The sequence below is a fragment of the Blastocystis hominis genome (genome assembly GCF_000151665.1).
Source record: "Blastocystis hominis, Singapore isolate B (sub-type 7) whole genome shotgun sequence assembly, scaffold_10".
Lineage (NCBI taxonomy): Eukaryota > Bigyra > Opalinata > Blastocystidae > Blastocystis > Blastocystis hominis.
This window is the reverse complement of record NW_013171817.1, coordinates 30,774-48,145: the sequence shown is the minus strand read 5'-3', so window position 1 is coordinate 48,145 and position 17,372 is coordinate 30,774. Positions and strand designations below refer to the sequence as shown.

Sequence of the window (17,372 nt, the reverse complement as noted above, 5' to 3'; positions counted from 1 at the left end):
ATGTATATGCAGATGAGCAGGGTAATAAATAGGAAATTGATCGTCAGAAGACTACAGCTACGGAAGACGTAAATCACATGTTCCTTTTTCTATTTAGACCCGAAATGCGATTAAAGCGCTTGGCAAGATTGCGAGTGTACACCCAACCTTCATCATCTCAGTTCATGTAGAATCAATTGGATTTCTTTATAAGTCACTTGGACAAATTTGAAAGCTATATTACTCCTTCCTCTGTATTTCACTGTCATGTTCGATCTAAAGTAGTTACCTCCACTCATTCGAGAACTCATGACGGAGGTGAAGCTAGAAAAGGTATTTCTTCCTTTCCCCGTTTCCCCATAGACGCAAGAGTTTCTGCAGATCCACCTCGACGAGAACTTCTACCATCCGTTCATCAATAAAACGAAGACCACGCGACAGTACACGACAGGCGTAGCGATGTTGTTTTGTCCATTTAGGATAGGATTTGCTGGATGTTTACGTGAAGTTCAACGTCGAGAAATACGTGGAAATCTTCTTGGAGAACATCCCTGCCGACGAGAGCGTAGCTCTTTCTTTCTTCTCGTCTCTCTCTAGAGAGCGACTCTCCTTCTGAAGAAGTGCAAAGAAATGGAGCATCTGAATCTCTGGGAGTTTATCATGCTGAGCAAGGCTATCGGTGAGCTTTCTCTCGAGGTAGGGATCAAATCGGGCTGATCAGCAGCTCATCTCCGCGTTCTTCACGCACTACTACAACGGACAGTGGGCGAACTGTCTGTGCCGTATCGCTGCGGAGCCCAATGAATTCCTGGAGACGGTTCGGAGAGAATTGAAGCCCTATAAGAACGAGATGATCACGGATTTTATTAAGGATCGGAACGAGATCGTCGCGATCCACGTGGCGATGTACAACATGCAGGGAAGTCGGGTCATCTACGATGGATTTTGGACGAAGCATCAGTACAATATCCGCGGTGAATTGCATTTCGGAGTGAAGTTCTCGGAGAAGGACAAGGCCGAGTACAGTTCAGACACGCTAGCGATGTTGTACAAGGGCGATTTCTGCATGGGGATTCGGCATGGAAAAGGAGAAGAGTACGACGGGCATGGCTGGCTTCTCTATCAAGGCGAATTCAGGAATAACAAGTATCATGGCAACGGGAAACTGTTCTATCCAATGGGAAATGTGCGATACGAAGGCCGGTTTGAGAATGGCAAGTATAATGGAGTGGGCAAGGAGTACGATTTTACGGGCTTGCTGAAGTATGTTGGGACATATGTGAATGGAGAGCGGCATAAGGAAGGTTCTTTGTATTTAGCTCCGCACTATTTCCAGGATGTTGGCTATTACGGAAAGAAGAATATACAGATGAACGAGTTGCATTATCATCGCGTGGAGAATTGTAATTTGGAGGATTTGAACTATGGAGACCGCAATGAAATGCGGTACACCGATCAAACGTTCGAGCTCTTCGAGAAGAAAAAGCTTCCGTGTTGTCTCAGAGAGCCCAAGGCGTACATCTGTAATGGAATCGAAAGGGATTAAAGGGATAGACGTGAATGAAGAAGTGCTCAACAACATTCTTTTACAAATGAGCCATTACAAGGAAAGTTTTCATCAAGAGCAAAAGTCCGAAACCATGGTGTTCTACGGCAATTTCGATCCGACAAAACCGGTTCTCTCGGTGTCTCTCGCTTCGATTTATCCGCTTCTAATTAAAAACAGCGATCTGCGTAATCTTTGTTTCAATTGTTTGGGTCGTGAATCGCGTTGTCATCGCGTAGACGTTTCATTGGATTTTGATCTCGACCAACCATTAATGATCCACTCTCTTTATCTTCGCAGTACTTCTCCTTTTTGATTTTCTCTCTATTATAGATTGTATAATTCGGAATAACCAGTCCTCCCTTCTGGATTTCGGCCAGCTTCCCATCAAAACCCTCAAAACCATAAAGATTTGCTGTTTCCTTAAGTTCTCTTGCATTCTCACACACAGGCTGCCATTACACCGAACTCTCTTTCTCCAAACTCGAGCTCCAATCGGTCACCACGCTCACCATCGAATGTACTCTTCTTTCTTTTTTCTCTCTCTAATCTCGCAGCGATGGAAGAATTAAAGACGGTCACTGTGGCGGCAGGCGCGTTGATTCGCTGCACGCAGTTCCAACTCCGCAGTTCGCCTTTTCGTTTTCGATTCAATCGCAGATATGCCCTCGCTTATGACGATCCATCTCGGGAAAGATTGTCTCCCCATCGCGTCCTGCGTTCTCACCAGTCGCAGCGATCGATGCAGTGTGAAGTGTAGACTGTCCTCGCATTACGTCGATTCAGTTCCCTGAGAAAGCGTTTAAAGGCTCGTCGATGCTGATGATTCAGGGTGTGGATTGAAGAGAAGGATCGAGAATAGGCAATTATAACCTGAAGACGATCACGTTCGGGCCAATGGCGTTTGATAAATGTCCGGTTTTGCTGATTGAGGGTGAGAGAGGGGAGCAGACGTTGAGTCGTAGATAATGCATCTTTGGAGAGTGTGAATCTGAGTGTGGGATGTTTCAATATGATGAATTCGTGCAGAATAAAGAGTCAACATGATGTTGGTGAGTGATTCATAGAGAACAACCGATTGCGAACTTGGGGCTTCCGCAACGTTGTCAAGAAACCAAAGGATCTGGACTATGATAGCACCAGCGATGCGGTGTTGAAGTCGATTGGGAAGTGGTTGAGTCATTAAAATGGAATGTGTTGTTTGTAATGAAAATGTTTGTTGTTTCTACATAACGATAGCGTGTAGATTGGAAGGGAGGAGGCGATTTGGTCATGTCCGGACTGTTTTACAATCTATCATTTGAGATGTGTGAGTTCCTGGTTTTGGCTCTTCTTACTACGTTACCCTGTAGGGCTCAAGCATGTATTCAAAAGCGGATGATTGAGGCCATCAAGAATAAGCAATCTACCTCTTCCGTGTCTCGAGAGTGGACATGGTACCTGAAGTTGGTTTATTTTCACTTTGTAGCAAGTATTGCAACAAGGAAAACACCGCCGTTCCCAATCGCTACTTTTGTTATTGTGGAAAGAAGGAAAATCCAGAATTCGATCCCTGGCTTCCTCCCCACAGTTGTGGCAATCTCTGTGGTCGTACTCTTCCCTGTGGTCACGTCTGTAATGAACGCTGCCACGCAGGTCCTTGCCCTCCCTGCCCTCGCATTGTCACCATCTCCTGCCCATGCGGTAAGACGAAGCGAACCGTTCGTTGCAGTCTGCAGCACCAAGAATCGCCCGAAAACCTGTGCTCTCTCCCCTGTTTGAAATGGCTTTCCTGCGGAAAGCACCGCTGCCGCCACAAATGCCATTATGGTCCCTGTCCCGACTGCGCGCAGACGATCCACCAGACCTGTTTTTGTGGCAGCGAATCGCGCGACGTTCCCTGCGGTCAAGACGTGTCCGCGCATTATTCCTGTGGTAAAATATGCAATAAGCCGCTGCAATGCGGCCACCATGTTTGTTCTCTCCCTTGCCACGAAGGCGAATGCCCGCCCTGCCCCACCCTCCCGCCTCGCACGTGCTTCTGCGGGAAAAAGCGTAGGGCTCGGGCGTTTGGTTGTGTCCTCAGAGTTCGATTTGCCGTGCACGGCGGCCACACCTTCTTGCCACCAAACCTGCGATCGTCTGCTGGCGTGCGGACATCGCTGTCCTCATTCTTGCCACCCTCCACCTTGTCCACCTTGCGAGCAATTCGTTTTGAAGGCTTGCCGCTGCGGAGCCACACAGAAGCAATGTAAATGCAGCGAGGTTCTTCTTTGCACCACGCGATGCAACGCGCTGAAAGCCTGCGGAGTTCATCGATGCAATCGGCGTTGTTGCGACGGCCAGCACGCTCCTTGCACACAGGTGGCAGCCTCGCGCGTTCTTTTCTCTCGTAGATCTGCAATAAGCCACTCTCCTGCGGACGACACACTTGTCAATTGCCTTGTCATTCGGGTAATTGTCCGCCTTGCTTGCTCACCGTCACAATCACGTGTGACTGCGGCGCCACCACGCAGACGGTGCTCTGCAAAGACTACCGGCGCTCGCTCTACCCTCCTTGTCCACAGCTCTGCACCAAACCATCGCATTGTAGCCATCCACACATCCAGGAACATCAATGTCACGCTGGGAAATGCCCACCTTGTACATTGCCTTGCGGAAAAGCGCTTCCGTGTGGCCACACATGTTCTGCTATTTGCCATGAAGGCGAGCCTTGTCCGCCTTGTGCAGAGTTGGTGGAGATTCGTTGCGCAGGAGGGCATGAAACGCTCCAGGTTCGTTGTTCGGAGAAAAACAAGGTAGTGTGTTGCGATCAGCCGTGTGGAAAACTGTTGAGTTGCGGGAAACACGTAGGAAAACCGACGCGCTGCTTCGTAGACTTGCTCCTTGCGCTGCCATTCCAGCGAAACGCCTTGCGAAACGTGCAAACAACTCTGTCCAGGGCGTCCTGGCTGTCCACATCCCTGCTCGCGCGTGTTCTGCCATGCGGGCGCCTGCGATCCTTGCCATCAGCCCGTGAAACGCCCGTGTTTCTGCGGGAAAACGTCGAAAACGTTCGAGTGTCGCGAGGTGAGTGGGAAGAGCGATTCGGGATTTTTCTCGTGTGGGAAAGTGTGTGGGAAGCCGCTGCAGGGATGCAAACACGGCTGTCGATTGGTGTGTCATGAGGGAGTTTGTGGGAAATGCGAGCAGGAAATCGTGGCGAAATGCGCTTGCGGATCGCGCGTGGAACGAATCCAGTGCTGGAAAGCGCAGCAGATGGAGGGATACAACGCTGCGAATGTCGTGCAGATTCTCCTCCCCTGCTTGGATACCTGCAACGCGCAATCATCGACGATTTCACAAGACAAAAGTACACAGTCTTCGAAGGATTCGCCATCAAAACCCGATCAAACCATTTCCAAACCTTCTTCTTCTTCTTCTTCTTCTTCTTCTTCGCAGCTTTGGCTATGGATCGTAGCATTGAGCGTATTCATCGCTGTGCTTTCTTTCCTACTTCGTCTTTTCCTAGTTCACTGCATTGTTTATTGCAACAAACAATGAAACAATGAAATAATAATAATAATAATAAACAACGTAAAATCATCTTCGCTCGGTGGAAGCATACGACGTCGATGTGTGTGTCGAATCGTCCGAACTGCTATCATGGTAATAGCTGTGATCGTAGTGCGTGTAGTCAGGCGATCGGTAGTAGGCGCGGTCCGCTCGCTCTCGCTGTCTTCCCATCTCGTACCACATCCATCCATTTCCGAATGAGTTCTACGAGATGAGCCAGATCGATGGGAGGATACGTCGAAGTAGGGAGGCGTGAAGAAGGGATAGTGATAAGAATGATGTGGACGATAAGGAGATCGGCAGCAGCGAAGACAGCAACAGAAGAGAGAGCTGAATATGTTCAATGGGAAGAAGAGGACTTTGAGGACAGTGTTGAACCCGATGATCCAAATAATAAACAAAATAAAGATGATCTATAATAAAATGAATTCATGGAAGAAACAGTGAAGATGAAATTAGCAATGTTATCGAACCATGACCAAAAACCTCCACCATTGTAGTCATTGTAGTCATTGTAATCGTTGTAGCCGTTGTATCCACGGCGATGATGATTATGATACGTACCATAGTCCGCGTTGCGTTCAAGCTTAAATCGCACGCCACAGGAACCCACAAGGATATACGGATCATCTAGATATTTCATCAAAGGAAATACCCCCTACCTGGATAATCGTATCCTTCACACGAAACTACCGTTTCTCCCAAAGAAACGCCTTTATCCAGTTCAGCTTTGCATTCCCACTATCCATAAATTAACTCAAAAAAGACAACTTGGACATCCCTTCCATCAAATCCTCGGTTGTAGCACTGCATGCTCGAAGGAGCGAATGAGCAGCTCGCAGAACCTCTCTCGCAGGTCATTTGAGGAATGGGTCTAGAATAACAAGCAACAACAAAACAAACCTAGATCTCCTTCCTGTAGTATATTTTGATTTCGAAAATGTAAGAGTTTGAACAGAAGATAGTAGTACTTTATTTGCATTGGAATTATAGTTTGAATCATAATTATAATAATACCCCCATGCGGAAGCAATGAGGGCAAAGAGAACTATAATAATCGTTTTCCTCATTTTGGAATAATAAATGAAAGATGTCCAAAAACTGGCTCTTTTGTTGGCATTCTTCTATTTCTTCATTTTTCCATTTTATTCTCAGTTCTTCTTTGTGATTTTTTCGATTTTATCTTTATTCGAGAGTTCTTATTTCTGTAATCGGTAAGAGAAATCACGTTGACACAGTTTTTGAGTTTGCGATGATTTTATTTGGATGATTGTCTTTTTGTATGCTGCAAGGTATAGGAATAGTTGAAATGAGCAATGAGTGTGAAGAATTAGTTGAACGGATGATTCTTTTTGTCTTGTGAAACATATTTGGGATGGCTGTATACTATACATATTGCAATGAAACGAAAGTCGGATGAATTGGTTGTTTTTAGTTTTTCTCAGTGTTGTACCATGCAATCCTTATAATAGATTCTACTGTCTTTCCTCTCTAGTTTCCAATGTTTAAGAATGAACGAATACAATGTCTTTACTAATACATTAAAATAATATCATAAAACACGAACATGATATGATACATATGCAAAAATAGTTTTCTGCGAGTATTTGTATCCATCAAACTTCCAAAACAAATCTTGTTTTATTGGATTGAGAAATGAAAGACTATCACGAAACACACATACACTGCATTAAAAGCATCATAGATACTTTGATGGAATCACAACCAGTCGAGGAAGTAGCTCCAATGGACGAGTTTGCGTGGAGAGATGATGCGCTGCTCGATGTAAGTAGAAACGGAATGTTCTGTTTGAATAGGCCTTTGAACGTGCCGTTACTTCCCATAAACTAGACAAAAAGCCAAAACAGTATAATTTGGCACAAATGACTCACATTTTAGAGCAAAAGAAAAGCAAAAGAAGGCAAAGCTTGTAGTAAGTGATTTGAAACATATATTACGTGCTAGACTATTTATAAAAAAGATGCATCTGAACAGTTTGACGAAATGGTTGATGATGGTGATTCTGAGCTATTCACCTCGAAGAAGGCGGATGCTCCCATTCAGTCTGTTCCAGAAGAGTCCGAGACAGTCAATGAGCCTGCTCCCAGTCCCAAACCGAAGAAGGTGAATCCATCGAAGCCAAAGAGCGAGCCAGCTGCTCCTTCAGCCTCGATTCCTGCACAGCCTCCAGCAGCTGCATACTATCCCTACATGGATCCCTCTGCTTCCCAATATGCGGCCCCTCCTGCATTGAACACGCCGAATTTCTACGCATCGGCTCTGCCCTCAGTACCAGACGCAGAGGAGCAGGAATATCTCTCCCAGCTTCTCTTGGCGTGGTACCAGGCAGGGTATGCAGCAGGTCGCTACATGATGGTACGTCAACGCAAACAATGCTTTGTTTTCTCCAAACACAATAAAATCATGAGTGGGTAGATTACATTTCGCTGCCTTCCTGCGAATCTTCTAAAAGCTGGTAGTCGGTCAGATCGGTTTTGCTGAGCAAATCGCGAAGCTCTTCGTTTTCTTTCTTCGCTTTTTCTAACGCGCAACGCAGACTTTCCGCTTCTTCTTTCGTCTGCTTCCAAACCTCGCTGGACACGGCTTCGCTGCTTCGTTTTCGCTCTTCGGCGAGCTGCTGGATAAGCAGCTGATTCATGAATTGAAGCGAGCTGGCGGTTCGCATCGATTCGGACCACTCGACAGAGTCGAAGGCGGGATCGTCTTTTTTCTCTGCGCTGTCTGAGTGAGTTTGAAGCGTGGATTGCGAGTTAGAAAGAGAGGAGGAAGTGGATGAAAGCAAAGGAGTTGGAGAATCCGGGGAATTGGTGAGATGGGATTCATTCAATGATTCATTTGAAAAGTGTTGTGTATTTGATGATTCTTTGGATTCCTTTGATTCATTCGATGATTCATTCAATGATTCATTCATTCTTCCATTTGATAATTCATTCAACGATTCATTCAATGATTCATTCAATCTTCCATTTGATATTTCATTCACTGATTCATTCAATCTTCCATTCACTGATTCACTCCTCTGCTTCTCCTTGTTCAAATCGCTCCAAGGCACTTCTCCATTCCACTCCCTTCCCTCCATCCATCGCTTCCATCCATTCCTCGCCTCCCTTCTCTCCACACTCCTCCACTTCGCGCTCTCCACTTCCTCCTCCAACTCCGCACATCGCTTCTGCAATCTCCCGACCACTTCTTCGTTCTGCTCCATCGCAATCTTCGCTCCTCTCGACAGCAAACTCTTTCATCACTCCCTTCGTCCATCCCTACAAACTCCGCGTTCACCGATCGAACCTCGCGTAGCTCGCGTCGCGCCGCCTCCAGCTGAAGCGAGAGCTGCTAGTCATTGAATGGAGAGTCGTACTGAGTCGTTTGATTCCATGCAATCGTTGAGATAGTTCGTTAATTGTGTGGATCGCGATTTCTCGGCGAGAAGCTGAGACTCTAACTCGTCGATGTGCTGGGAGAGCTCGGTGGTGTGTGAGGAGGAGGAGGAGGAGGAGGAGTGGCTGAGAAGAGAGTGTAGAAGGTTTTGGTTTTCGATTACGATTTGATGAATGGCTTGGAGAAGATAGGCGGAATGAGAGGATGATACGTCGTCAGGAAGAAGGTATTCGCGTGATTGAGAGGAAGAGGGTGTGCCTGAATTAGGCGTCTATGTCACTGAAATGCGAAGAGAGAGTACTGCACTTGAAGGAATGGTTGATGAGACGGATGATGGCTCGGAGAGTCGGTGTTGAACGTACGTGTTGCTATTTACAGAATGGGTTATCTAGATTATAGAAATAGCGAGCACAGTACATGAGCACCTCCATCTGAGGAAATTTCTAGTAATGGAGTGGTGATAAAGGACTGAATTTCCTTTTCTATATCAATTTTCTTTGGAATAAATGCTGCTTCTTCGTTCTCAACAGAATCGTGCCTTCGCTTCATTGCATCCTAACAATTAGCTTTGGATTTGAAATAAAATACCTTCGGAGGCGATAAAAGCTGCGTATCTGATAGTGGGACGATCTTCCTGCGTTTGAAATTAAAAGTCAGAGAATACTTTTTCGGTGCTGGACTATCCTCCTTTAGAGGAGAAAACGCAACTTGTACCTCGTTTTCATTCATCCTTTGAGTCACCAACATTTCCCTCCTTTTCCAACAAACACAACCAAAATGATCAAACCTGACTATCCACGGGTAAAGGAATATAGGAATCTTCATTTCCGAACAAGGCGGGCTTCCACCCATCTTTGAAGATGATCGTTCTACACTGAACAAAAAACGTAAAATCGACATGAAAAAGGATAAGAAAAAGCCCACAACCACATCCACCGTGTAATGCTTCCTGGTGGCAATGATGAAATACCCGGTTATCAACTCGTAGAGGAAGCATCCCAGAACAAAGTTCTTCCGATCTACATTCAAATTCCGACCGAACGCTACATGACAAGAACCGTCGAGGCAGCTCTCTCAGAATTGCCACCAGTGCGATAGTAACAAACCCGATATGCCCCGAGGGAACCAAATCCCCGCACGTCGTAAAGGAAATGCCGTCCACGGGCATGTGGCCGATGACATCAATCCAACTGGCGATCAGACAAAAGATAAAAACAAAATACTCCTGAGGAGGACGGAACGAACCTCCTGGACGACAGTGGGGAGCAGGACCTGGGAGGAGAGTAACCCAGATACAGCAAGAGCGCACGATATAGAACATGGAGAAAATGCGGAGTAGATCTGCGATGAATTTGCCGATTCGTTTTGAATCCATTGTGAACGCGATGATAAAAAGAATCACGAAAGGAATAAGTGTCAAGATATCCCTAATGGAGAGGAAATAGGAAGAAGTACCCAAATCGCTCTAACAATTTGTTGTTCAGTTCAGCAAAGGCAAGAAAGCCGACATCCTTCAATAAGGGTCCCGGAACGTGAAGATAGCCTGAGAGATTTCGGCTTATTTCGTTTGCTACTCTACATGTCAAAAGTAACAATCGTAAAGCACTCTGAAAGGATTAAAATGTTGAAATTCTTGTGGATCTCGCGAGAGTCAGCCGTTTCCATCGAGTATGCAAGCTTTTGGGAATAAATATACACTGAAATACAGACTAGAATCCAAGTCAGTCTAAGAAGAAGAAGAAGAAGATCACACAGCATACTTTCCTAAAGTAATCCCTCGAAAAGCATAAAACACGTTGCTCCATATGTACATGAAGAAAAAGAAACTACATTAAAACTTGATCATGATCTGTACGAGAAGCTACAGTAGGCAAATGTTAGAAGAGCATTCCTCTTCGCGGTGTCCTTTCTATATGACATAAACATATCCCAATAAAATTGACAGAAAGGATTATGAGTATGTAAATTCAAAGAATTTCCAAAGAACATTATTTGGTTTTACCACATGCCGATATGTACTGAGACTAGTTTTTGAAATAAACACTGGAAACCATGAACATAGCGTATAGCATGACTGCGATGGAAAAAACTACAGTATTGATAGAGGATGAAAAAGCCAAATCGCTGTATACGATGGGCTGGTTTTCTGTGTCAAACGATCCTGTCATCACAAGCGAAAATGCCTACAATGGAAAAAAGTCAATCGAAGAATACTTGTGATTTGGTTTCCAGCCTGTGGACATTAATGTTGATCGTAATGTTCGAAGAGTACAAGGATGATGTATCGTTCAAATTATGAATGAGTGTGCCCGGAGGAATCAAGATCGACTCTACGTTATTGTTGCGATCTTCGGAATCGAGACTAGTCATTACTCTTCACCTCAATGACGTGTATACTTGTTTGGATAATAGATAGTCCCGTTTTGCTCAATTGACAAATCAAGGTCATTGATCAAAATATTGCTGCTGAACGTGGACACTGGAGGATCTGTCCAAACGAGAGTCACTTTCACGTACACAGAAGGCTAGATAAAGGAACTTCCAAGAGCGTTCAAAAAGGATATATCAACCAGCGTCCAAAAGCGCAGATGCAACGATGTCCGATTTACTTCTCCTTCTCGAACGAGCAGATTGAAGGTCGATTCGTTTCTCCAATAGAGCACCTTGTTAATATCCATCCTTCCAAATCCCTGTTTGTTATCCGGCGCTGATCCTGAATAAGTGGTCGGAAACAGCGGATTGCCTTCGCCTCGAAGCGACTGGCCGCTATGAATGATCATTGCTTTCACTGTTGCTGCGGTTGGATGGAATGCATCAGCCGCATTTTCCTCCCCGGAAGGGTAGAACCCCTTTTTGAAATACTCCGAAATCAGCAGAGCGGTCGCTGCGACAATCGGAGTCGACATGGACGTTCCCGTTTTTGAAACGATTCGACAGCTCGATTTGTCCGACCCGCTCGATGCTGCAGAGTCAATGGAGACTCCCGGAGCCATAATGTCTGGCTTGATTCGCTTGTCGGAAGTGGGTCCTTGACATGAGAAGGTGGCGCGAATATCGGAATAATAAGGACTGTTGTACACGGCGCCGACGCTCAGAACATTCTTTCCGTTGGAGGGAGAGAAGACTGTGCCCATGCTACAAGATGAGGGAGACGAACAGCTGAATACCCTTTTTCCCCATCGTTTCCTGCAGCAAACACGAGAAAGCAATCTGGATGTTCATATCTATAAACATCAGGACCGTTTCGTTAGGAGATACACATAGTTATCGATGCTGGATGTATCAAAGCTGTAGATTTCGCTGAAGGATCCCCAACTCGCACTATGTACATTGGCTCCTGCTGAGTAGATTGCATCGATCAAATAGGTGATTCGACGAGGGGTTTCAAGAGTGGTTTCTGATCCGGACCCCGATCCAATATCAAAGAAAACGATTCTCGACTTATAGGCAATTCCGTCATAGGGAGAAAGATCCTTGTCCCCTTCAACCTTCCCTGCAAGGGTTCCAGCGACGTGAGTTCCGTGAGCATCACTGCCATCTTCTTTGTTGTTACTGAATGGGATATAGAGCGCTATTTTCCGATGGTTGGTATCTTCCTCTTCGGCATTATAGCGAACTGGGTGATCTGGATCATAGAAAAAGCAACTATTCATGTCGATTCCCGTGTCAGACAATCCAATTAGCATATCTTCTCCGAATAATCCATGTGCATAAGCACTTTCTAGTTCTTGGCGTGTTAACATGATCTCTTGGGACGAATAATCTCGGAGCGATCGCATCGTTGCTTCTTGGTAGTTTTCCATGTGGGGAGGCAACGAATAAACATGTTGGAGCTCGATTCGCATACTATTCGGTCTCGTAGCCAAATAGGCAGCAGTGGGAAGAAGGAACTCTCTAGATACTTTCACTCTGCATTGGTCAATGAATTCGAAAAGGGTGCATACGTAACAAGGTTTTGGGAAGCGGACAGATGGACTATGCTATGGTTGGAATGATCCATAAACGAGTATTCTGAGATCACTTCAATCCATTGCATGAACTGTTCGACTGGGGAAAGAGTTGAGTTCTCTGGCTTATATTGCTCAAGAAAAGAATTGAGTTCGTTTTCCCATAGCGTTATGTTTGGTAGTCCTACTGTAACGACATTTAATATCGCTTCCTCCAGTTGTGGATTTGCGATTTCGTTTATAAGCTGGACACTTATCTAGATGGAATGATTCGAGAGCACCTAAACTTTTGAAATGGACGGAAAGAGAAAATAGGCACGAATGTAGCTCCAGTTTGCATGTACCATGCCAAGCATGCCTTCATCAATATAAATCAGCATGCTATGACTATCACCCCCGACAGCTTCATATGCACTAAATGTGAAGAATTGAAAACTATTTGACATGTTCTCATCCACATTTCTTAAAACATCGATGAAATCGCACAACGGAAGCTGATTGTCCACCACGACATAGAACAGGCCGTGCTCGTGACTGTCTGTCAATCTTCGTTTTGACTCTTGCTGACTTATCAAAGACTAGATGGAAGGAGATTATTGAAACAACTTCAATTGTTTGGTATTGGACTTCTTTAGAGAGATAGTTCATCCCAGAGAGGATGTGCTCTGTAAATGCAACTGCGATTTCATGATGATCTAGAGCGCAAATATGTGAAATAACGAATAATAAGAGGTATAGGAAATGCATTTTGAGTAAAGGAATCTATATCCTTGGTGATTGCTTCATCTATCAAACGTGTTATTTTGAGATATTTATCTATTCCGGTTAAGAACGGCAGGTACTTTAAGAAAGGAGGCGAGAAATAGGAATGGGAGCTTCTAGAGTCGTAGTTGAAGGAGGATGATATTTTGATGAAACGTGTAGGGAATAAGAATATTCGAATCAGGTGTTTATAATTTCACATTTGAAAAGAGAATGAATAGTGGTATGTGTTTTTCAAGGTGCAGCATAGAATAGTAGAAACGTTTTCTATTTCCGTGTTGTAAATATATTAATAATTCAACTTCATGCTGTCTACAACGCAATCATGCTATTTCTTTTCATAAAGTGAATAAGCACAGGAAATGTATTATTCAGAAGCGTAGATAGAAATAAAGGGATAGAGTTAAGGGAAAGAGGTACGAAGTGGCTAGAAAACACAAACGTGACTACTATGAGAGAAAAGAACGATTTCAAGATCATTATATTATGGTAAGATACAAACTACCTCACAACTATGCAGATTTACGAATATAGTTTGACCACAATAGTTTTAAAGAGAGAAAAAAGATAGAATAAAAAAGGTGGCATTTTGGATCACTTTTAATGCAAGACATTGTTGATTTTGTCATTTCTGCTATTAGTAACTACCATATTGATAGTTCCATCATCCAAAACGTTGCAATATGTTTGGGGAAAGGGATGAAACCTAGTGGCTGGATTTCACTCATATTGAGTAATGGAGAATGTATAGTATTGAAATTCGATAACGGAGTATTTATGAATCAAGGATTTGTGGTCAATGAGCAGAAAGTGTTGAAAGTGCTTGGAAATCATCCAATTGGTGATATTTCGTATAATAATGGAGTAGTAGTAGAAGGAATCGTGGATTTGGATCATGGAAGTCGATTTGAAGGTTCCACATTGAAAATAGGAGATGAAAAGAAAGGAATTCCATTTGGATATGGTGAAATGTATGATGATGATGGATTCTTGGTGTACAAGGGTATAATGATCAATTGGAAACGATTTGGCTATGGAACGAGTTATCATAATAATGGATGTATTGAATATGAAGGATATTGGTGTGATGATAATCGATTTGGAAATGGAAAAGTATATGATCGATATGGTACATTAGTGAATGAATGTGAATGGTGTAATGGAGTTGAAAGCAATACCGATTATTGCGGAAATGGCTCAGAACTACTGAATATTGGAATGAAACATTTGAAACTGAGTGACAATTGTGTATTAGTTAATTGGGATGTTTCATTGTTGTATAATTTGGAATCAATCGAAATTGGCAATGACTGTTTTGGATCAGTGCAAACATTCCAAATCGATGGATTGAATCAATTGAAAACTATCAAAATCGGAAGCAATTCGTTTACTCAGGCGAAAAGTAAAGAGAAATGGGATTCTAATAAGGCAAACAACAAGTCGAAATCATTCCACATATTGAATTGTGAATCATTGGAATCCATTCAAATTGGTAAATATAGTTTCAGTGATTATGCTGGAGACTTTGAATTGAAGAATCTACCACAATTACAATCCATTCGAATAGGGACATTTGGAAGTGATTCTTGTAATTTCTATTACAGTTCATTTGTGATTCGAGGTATTGATATGATATTGAATATTTGAATAATGCATAGATCTTCCAAATCTACAATCCATTACATTAGGTGATTGGGCATTTGGTAATTCTTTATCAACAATAATTGAAAGTATTGAATGAATGTGAATGAAATGATCGATGTAGATCTTCCATCATTACAATCCATTCAACTCGGTAATTATGCACTTTGGGGAATATACAGTGATGACTTATCATGTACACTGACAATGCGAAGTAATAATGAATTGATTGTAAATGATTTGCCTTGTAGATCTTCCAAAGCTAACATCCCTTACCAATCCTCAAGGATGGAGTTTCTATAATCCTTATGTAGTGACATTGGCAAGTATTTCTGAAAATTGAATATTGATAGTATTTAGATATTCCAAATCTCCGCAGTGTTGAACTACCTAATGCATTCTTTTTTGTGGAGTCGAAATCAATTTCGAGTATAGTTTGATTGATTTGTTTTATTAATAGATGTTTCTCCCATTCTTGCGGATCTTGTCCTCTAAATCAGCCAGTTCTTCCAGCAATGGATCTACATATTCTATTCTATTCTATCCCATTCAGGGATCATTGTGTATTCATTGCTTGCTTACATTGCTTGATCGTTTGTTTTACACATCCTTACCCTCATTCTTTGGTCATTCATAGATTTAGGATCCAATCATCGACTGACTCTTTTCCATATCACATTCTACATATTGTGTTTCATTCTTTTCATTCATAAACTGGGTAATGGCTGAATCAATTAGTGAATCATCTATAAAAGCAATAATTCGCAGCTGTCTGTCTTTCCGAATAATAAACGTATAACCTTTGATGCATTACAATTCCTACGGATAGTTTATACTCAATATGTTTGTTTTCCAAATGCATGCTTTCATCCTTTTCTTGTTCTACCTCCACTATCGACAGTCTGCACCTTTTTTATTATGCTGTTATCTAAGTATTTCTAGTTACGGATAAACAACTACCCCTCTCCATACATAACTATTTTCATATATCCCTTTAGACTGCAGTCTCTTCATTACGAAAACACTGATTATTCTTACGATCTACAGCAAATAACAATCCTAAAACTATCAAAACCGATTCAAAGTTGGTCTAACTACCTAATGAGGTCTCCTATCTCTTATTGGCATCCTGTAATCATCCACTACTTCAAGAGCCAGGTCAATACCCTACACACATAAAATCCCCTAGCAACGGTAAAGAAAATCCTCTCTACCTTCATCCCTCAATCCCTGCTCATTGTTACAATTATTCTAATAACACAATCAACTTTCTTTGAAGAAACTCACCGTTTATCAATCAACAAACTCCTATCTCCCAATTTCTTCCATTATCATCAATTCAAAACCTACTAGCAATAACATCTTACGAATTCACATCTTTCGACAAATTCTAACGTTCTATCTCACTACTGCATATCAACATTCTCCGTTTCATCTCGTTTTCCATTCCTTCTTCCTTCCTACCAGACTTTCTCACTTTCCTATCCAATATCATTCCCACTTCCTCTATAATCAACCTCTCTTTTCCAATAGTTTTCCCACACAAATTCCCTCCTCAACCTCTCGCAATGATTTCTTCTCTATTTCTTCCTTTATATTGGAATGGATGAAGATTCAAAAGAAAAAGAGTTTGAAGAACATAACAAAGCAGGAAATTGTACTTTCAAGGATAGGAAGTATGAGAAAGCGATTCGCTTCTATGATTATGTAATCTTGCTATATTTATTTTCATAATTCAAAATTTTGAACTATTCTCCAAAGTACCTCACTGCTATTAAAATCGTTTTGCTGTTTATCTTGGAGCTGGAGATCTGTTTTGGGTTTTTGCAAATGTTGAGAAAGTGGTCGATATACGCTTAACGTGGCCAAAAGAGTACTTCCATAGAGATTCTGTGTTTTTACCTTTTAAAACTACAAAGAAGGCATCAAAACGTGTAAAACTGGTAAGCGTCGCATTCTGTGTACTCACTCAAAGCTCTCTCCCTTGAACCAATCAATGAAGCAGATATTCACATTTTAAAAGTTTTAGACAAGCCAACATGCGCACACGTACCTTCTTTTCTCCCATCCTCTCTCTCTAGGAAAGCCAGGACTTCGCAACCTTTGAAGAGGCGGAAAACATGTTGGACGGAAATTCCACGATCGAAAGTGGTCGCATCCGCCTGCGTTTCATCCGTCAAGACCAGAAGCTGGAAGAGTTCAATTCCTCGATCAACGAGGACTTCAAGCCAGTGATCGACAGGCAGAAAAACTGGAGTGTCTCGGATGATGGAATCGTCCACATGACCTTTATCCAGCACAGAGAGTATCTCTCCGAAAAGAACATGTTCACACTGCTCGTTCTTCCCTTTCCGATCCTCGTCATAATAATCCAACCCCCACCACGTACTGATGCTTCTCGAAGCGACGTCGGACGAAAACATTGGTGAATGCGCTCTTTCAAGTTCTCCGCGAAGTGCTTCGCGTTCAAAGAATAAAAATACTTTGGTAATAGACCGCTACAATGTATTTTAAGAGAATTCTCAATGTCAAGGAATCGGTAGAGTGATGGAGAGATTATTCAT

The 17,372-nt window shown here is 42.9% G+C and overlaps 6 protein-coding genes across 6 annotated transcripts; 2 read left to right on the top strand and 4 right to left on the bottom strand.

The window, feature by feature from the left end:
- Positions 1-288: 288 nt before the first annotated feature.
- On the top strand, positions 289-1,525 carry GSBLH_T00006221001 (uncharacterized protein; the record flags this gene model as incomplete). Its single annotated transcript, XM_013039589.1, has 5 exons — positions 289-312; positions 343-432; positions 464-544; positions 577-675; positions 704-1,525. 5 exons carry the CDS (start codon positions 289-291, stop codon positions 1,523-1,525), a joined length of 1,116 nt encoding a protein of 371 aa, XP_012895043.1.
- Positions 1,526-2,712: 1,187 nt separating this feature from the next.
- Positions 2,713-5,047, top strand: GSBLH_T00001224001 (uncharacterized protein; the record flags this gene model as incomplete). The annotated part of the gene is made up of 7 exons (XM_013039588.1): positions 2,713-2,739; positions 2,772-2,873; positions 2,912-2,961; positions 2,994-3,559; positions 3,591-3,868; positions 3,901-4,353; positions 4,382-5,047. The coding sequence occupies 7 exons, from the start codon at positions 2,713-2,715 to the stop codon at positions 5,045-5,047; spliced, it is 2,142 nt and encodes a 713-aa protein (XP_012895042.1).
- A 352-nt stretch (positions 5,048-5,399) lies between these two features.
- Positions 5,400-6,129, bottom strand: GSBLH_T00001223001 (uncharacterized protein; the record flags this gene model as incomplete). Its single annotated transcript, XM_013039587.1, has 4 exons — positions 5,400-5,689; positions 5,722-5,800; positions 5,831-5,933; positions 5,963-6,129. 4 exons carry the CDS (start codon positions 6,127-6,129, stop codon positions 5,400-5,402), a joined length of 639 nt encoding a protein of 212 aa, XP_012895041.1.
- Positions 6,130-7,496: 1,367 nt separating this feature from the next.
- GSBLH_T00001222001 (uncharacterized protein) lies at positions 7,497-9,187 on the bottom strand (the record flags this gene model as incomplete). The annotated part of the gene is made up of 7 exons (XM_013039586.1): positions 7,497-8,315; positions 8,345-8,410; positions 8,439-8,729; positions 8,760-8,846; positions 8,876-9,013; positions 9,047-9,092; positions 9,123-9,187. 7 exons carry the CDS (start codon positions 9,185-9,187, stop codon positions 7,497-7,499), a joined length of 1,512 nt encoding a protein of 503 aa, XP_012895040.1.
- A 52-nt stretch (positions 9,188-9,239) lies between these two features.
- GSBLH_T00001221001 (uncharacterized protein) lies at positions 9,240-10,384 on the bottom strand (the record flags this gene model as incomplete). Its single annotated transcript, XM_013039585.1, has 8 exons — positions 9,240-9,327; positions 9,357-9,477; positions 9,506-9,648; positions 9,682-9,885; positions 9,914-10,033; positions 10,065-10,184; positions 10,219-10,284; positions 10,314-10,384. 8 exons carry the CDS (start codon positions 10,382-10,384, stop codon positions 9,240-9,242), a joined length of 933 nt encoding a protein of 310 aa, XP_012895039.1.
- Positions 10,385-10,839: 455 nt separating this feature from the next.
- Positions 10,840-12,201, bottom strand: GSBLH_T00001220001 (uncharacterized protein; the record flags this gene model as incomplete). The annotated part of the gene is made up of 5 exons (XM_013039584.1): positions 10,840-10,983; positions 11,029-11,593; positions 11,626-11,682; positions 11,717-12,074; positions 12,105-12,201. The coding sequence occupies 5 exons, from the start codon at positions 12,199-12,201 to the stop codon at positions 10,840-10,842; spliced, it is 1,221 nt and encodes a 406-aa protein (XP_012895038.1).
- Between the last annotated feature and the right edge of the window lie 5,171 nt (positions 12,202-17,372).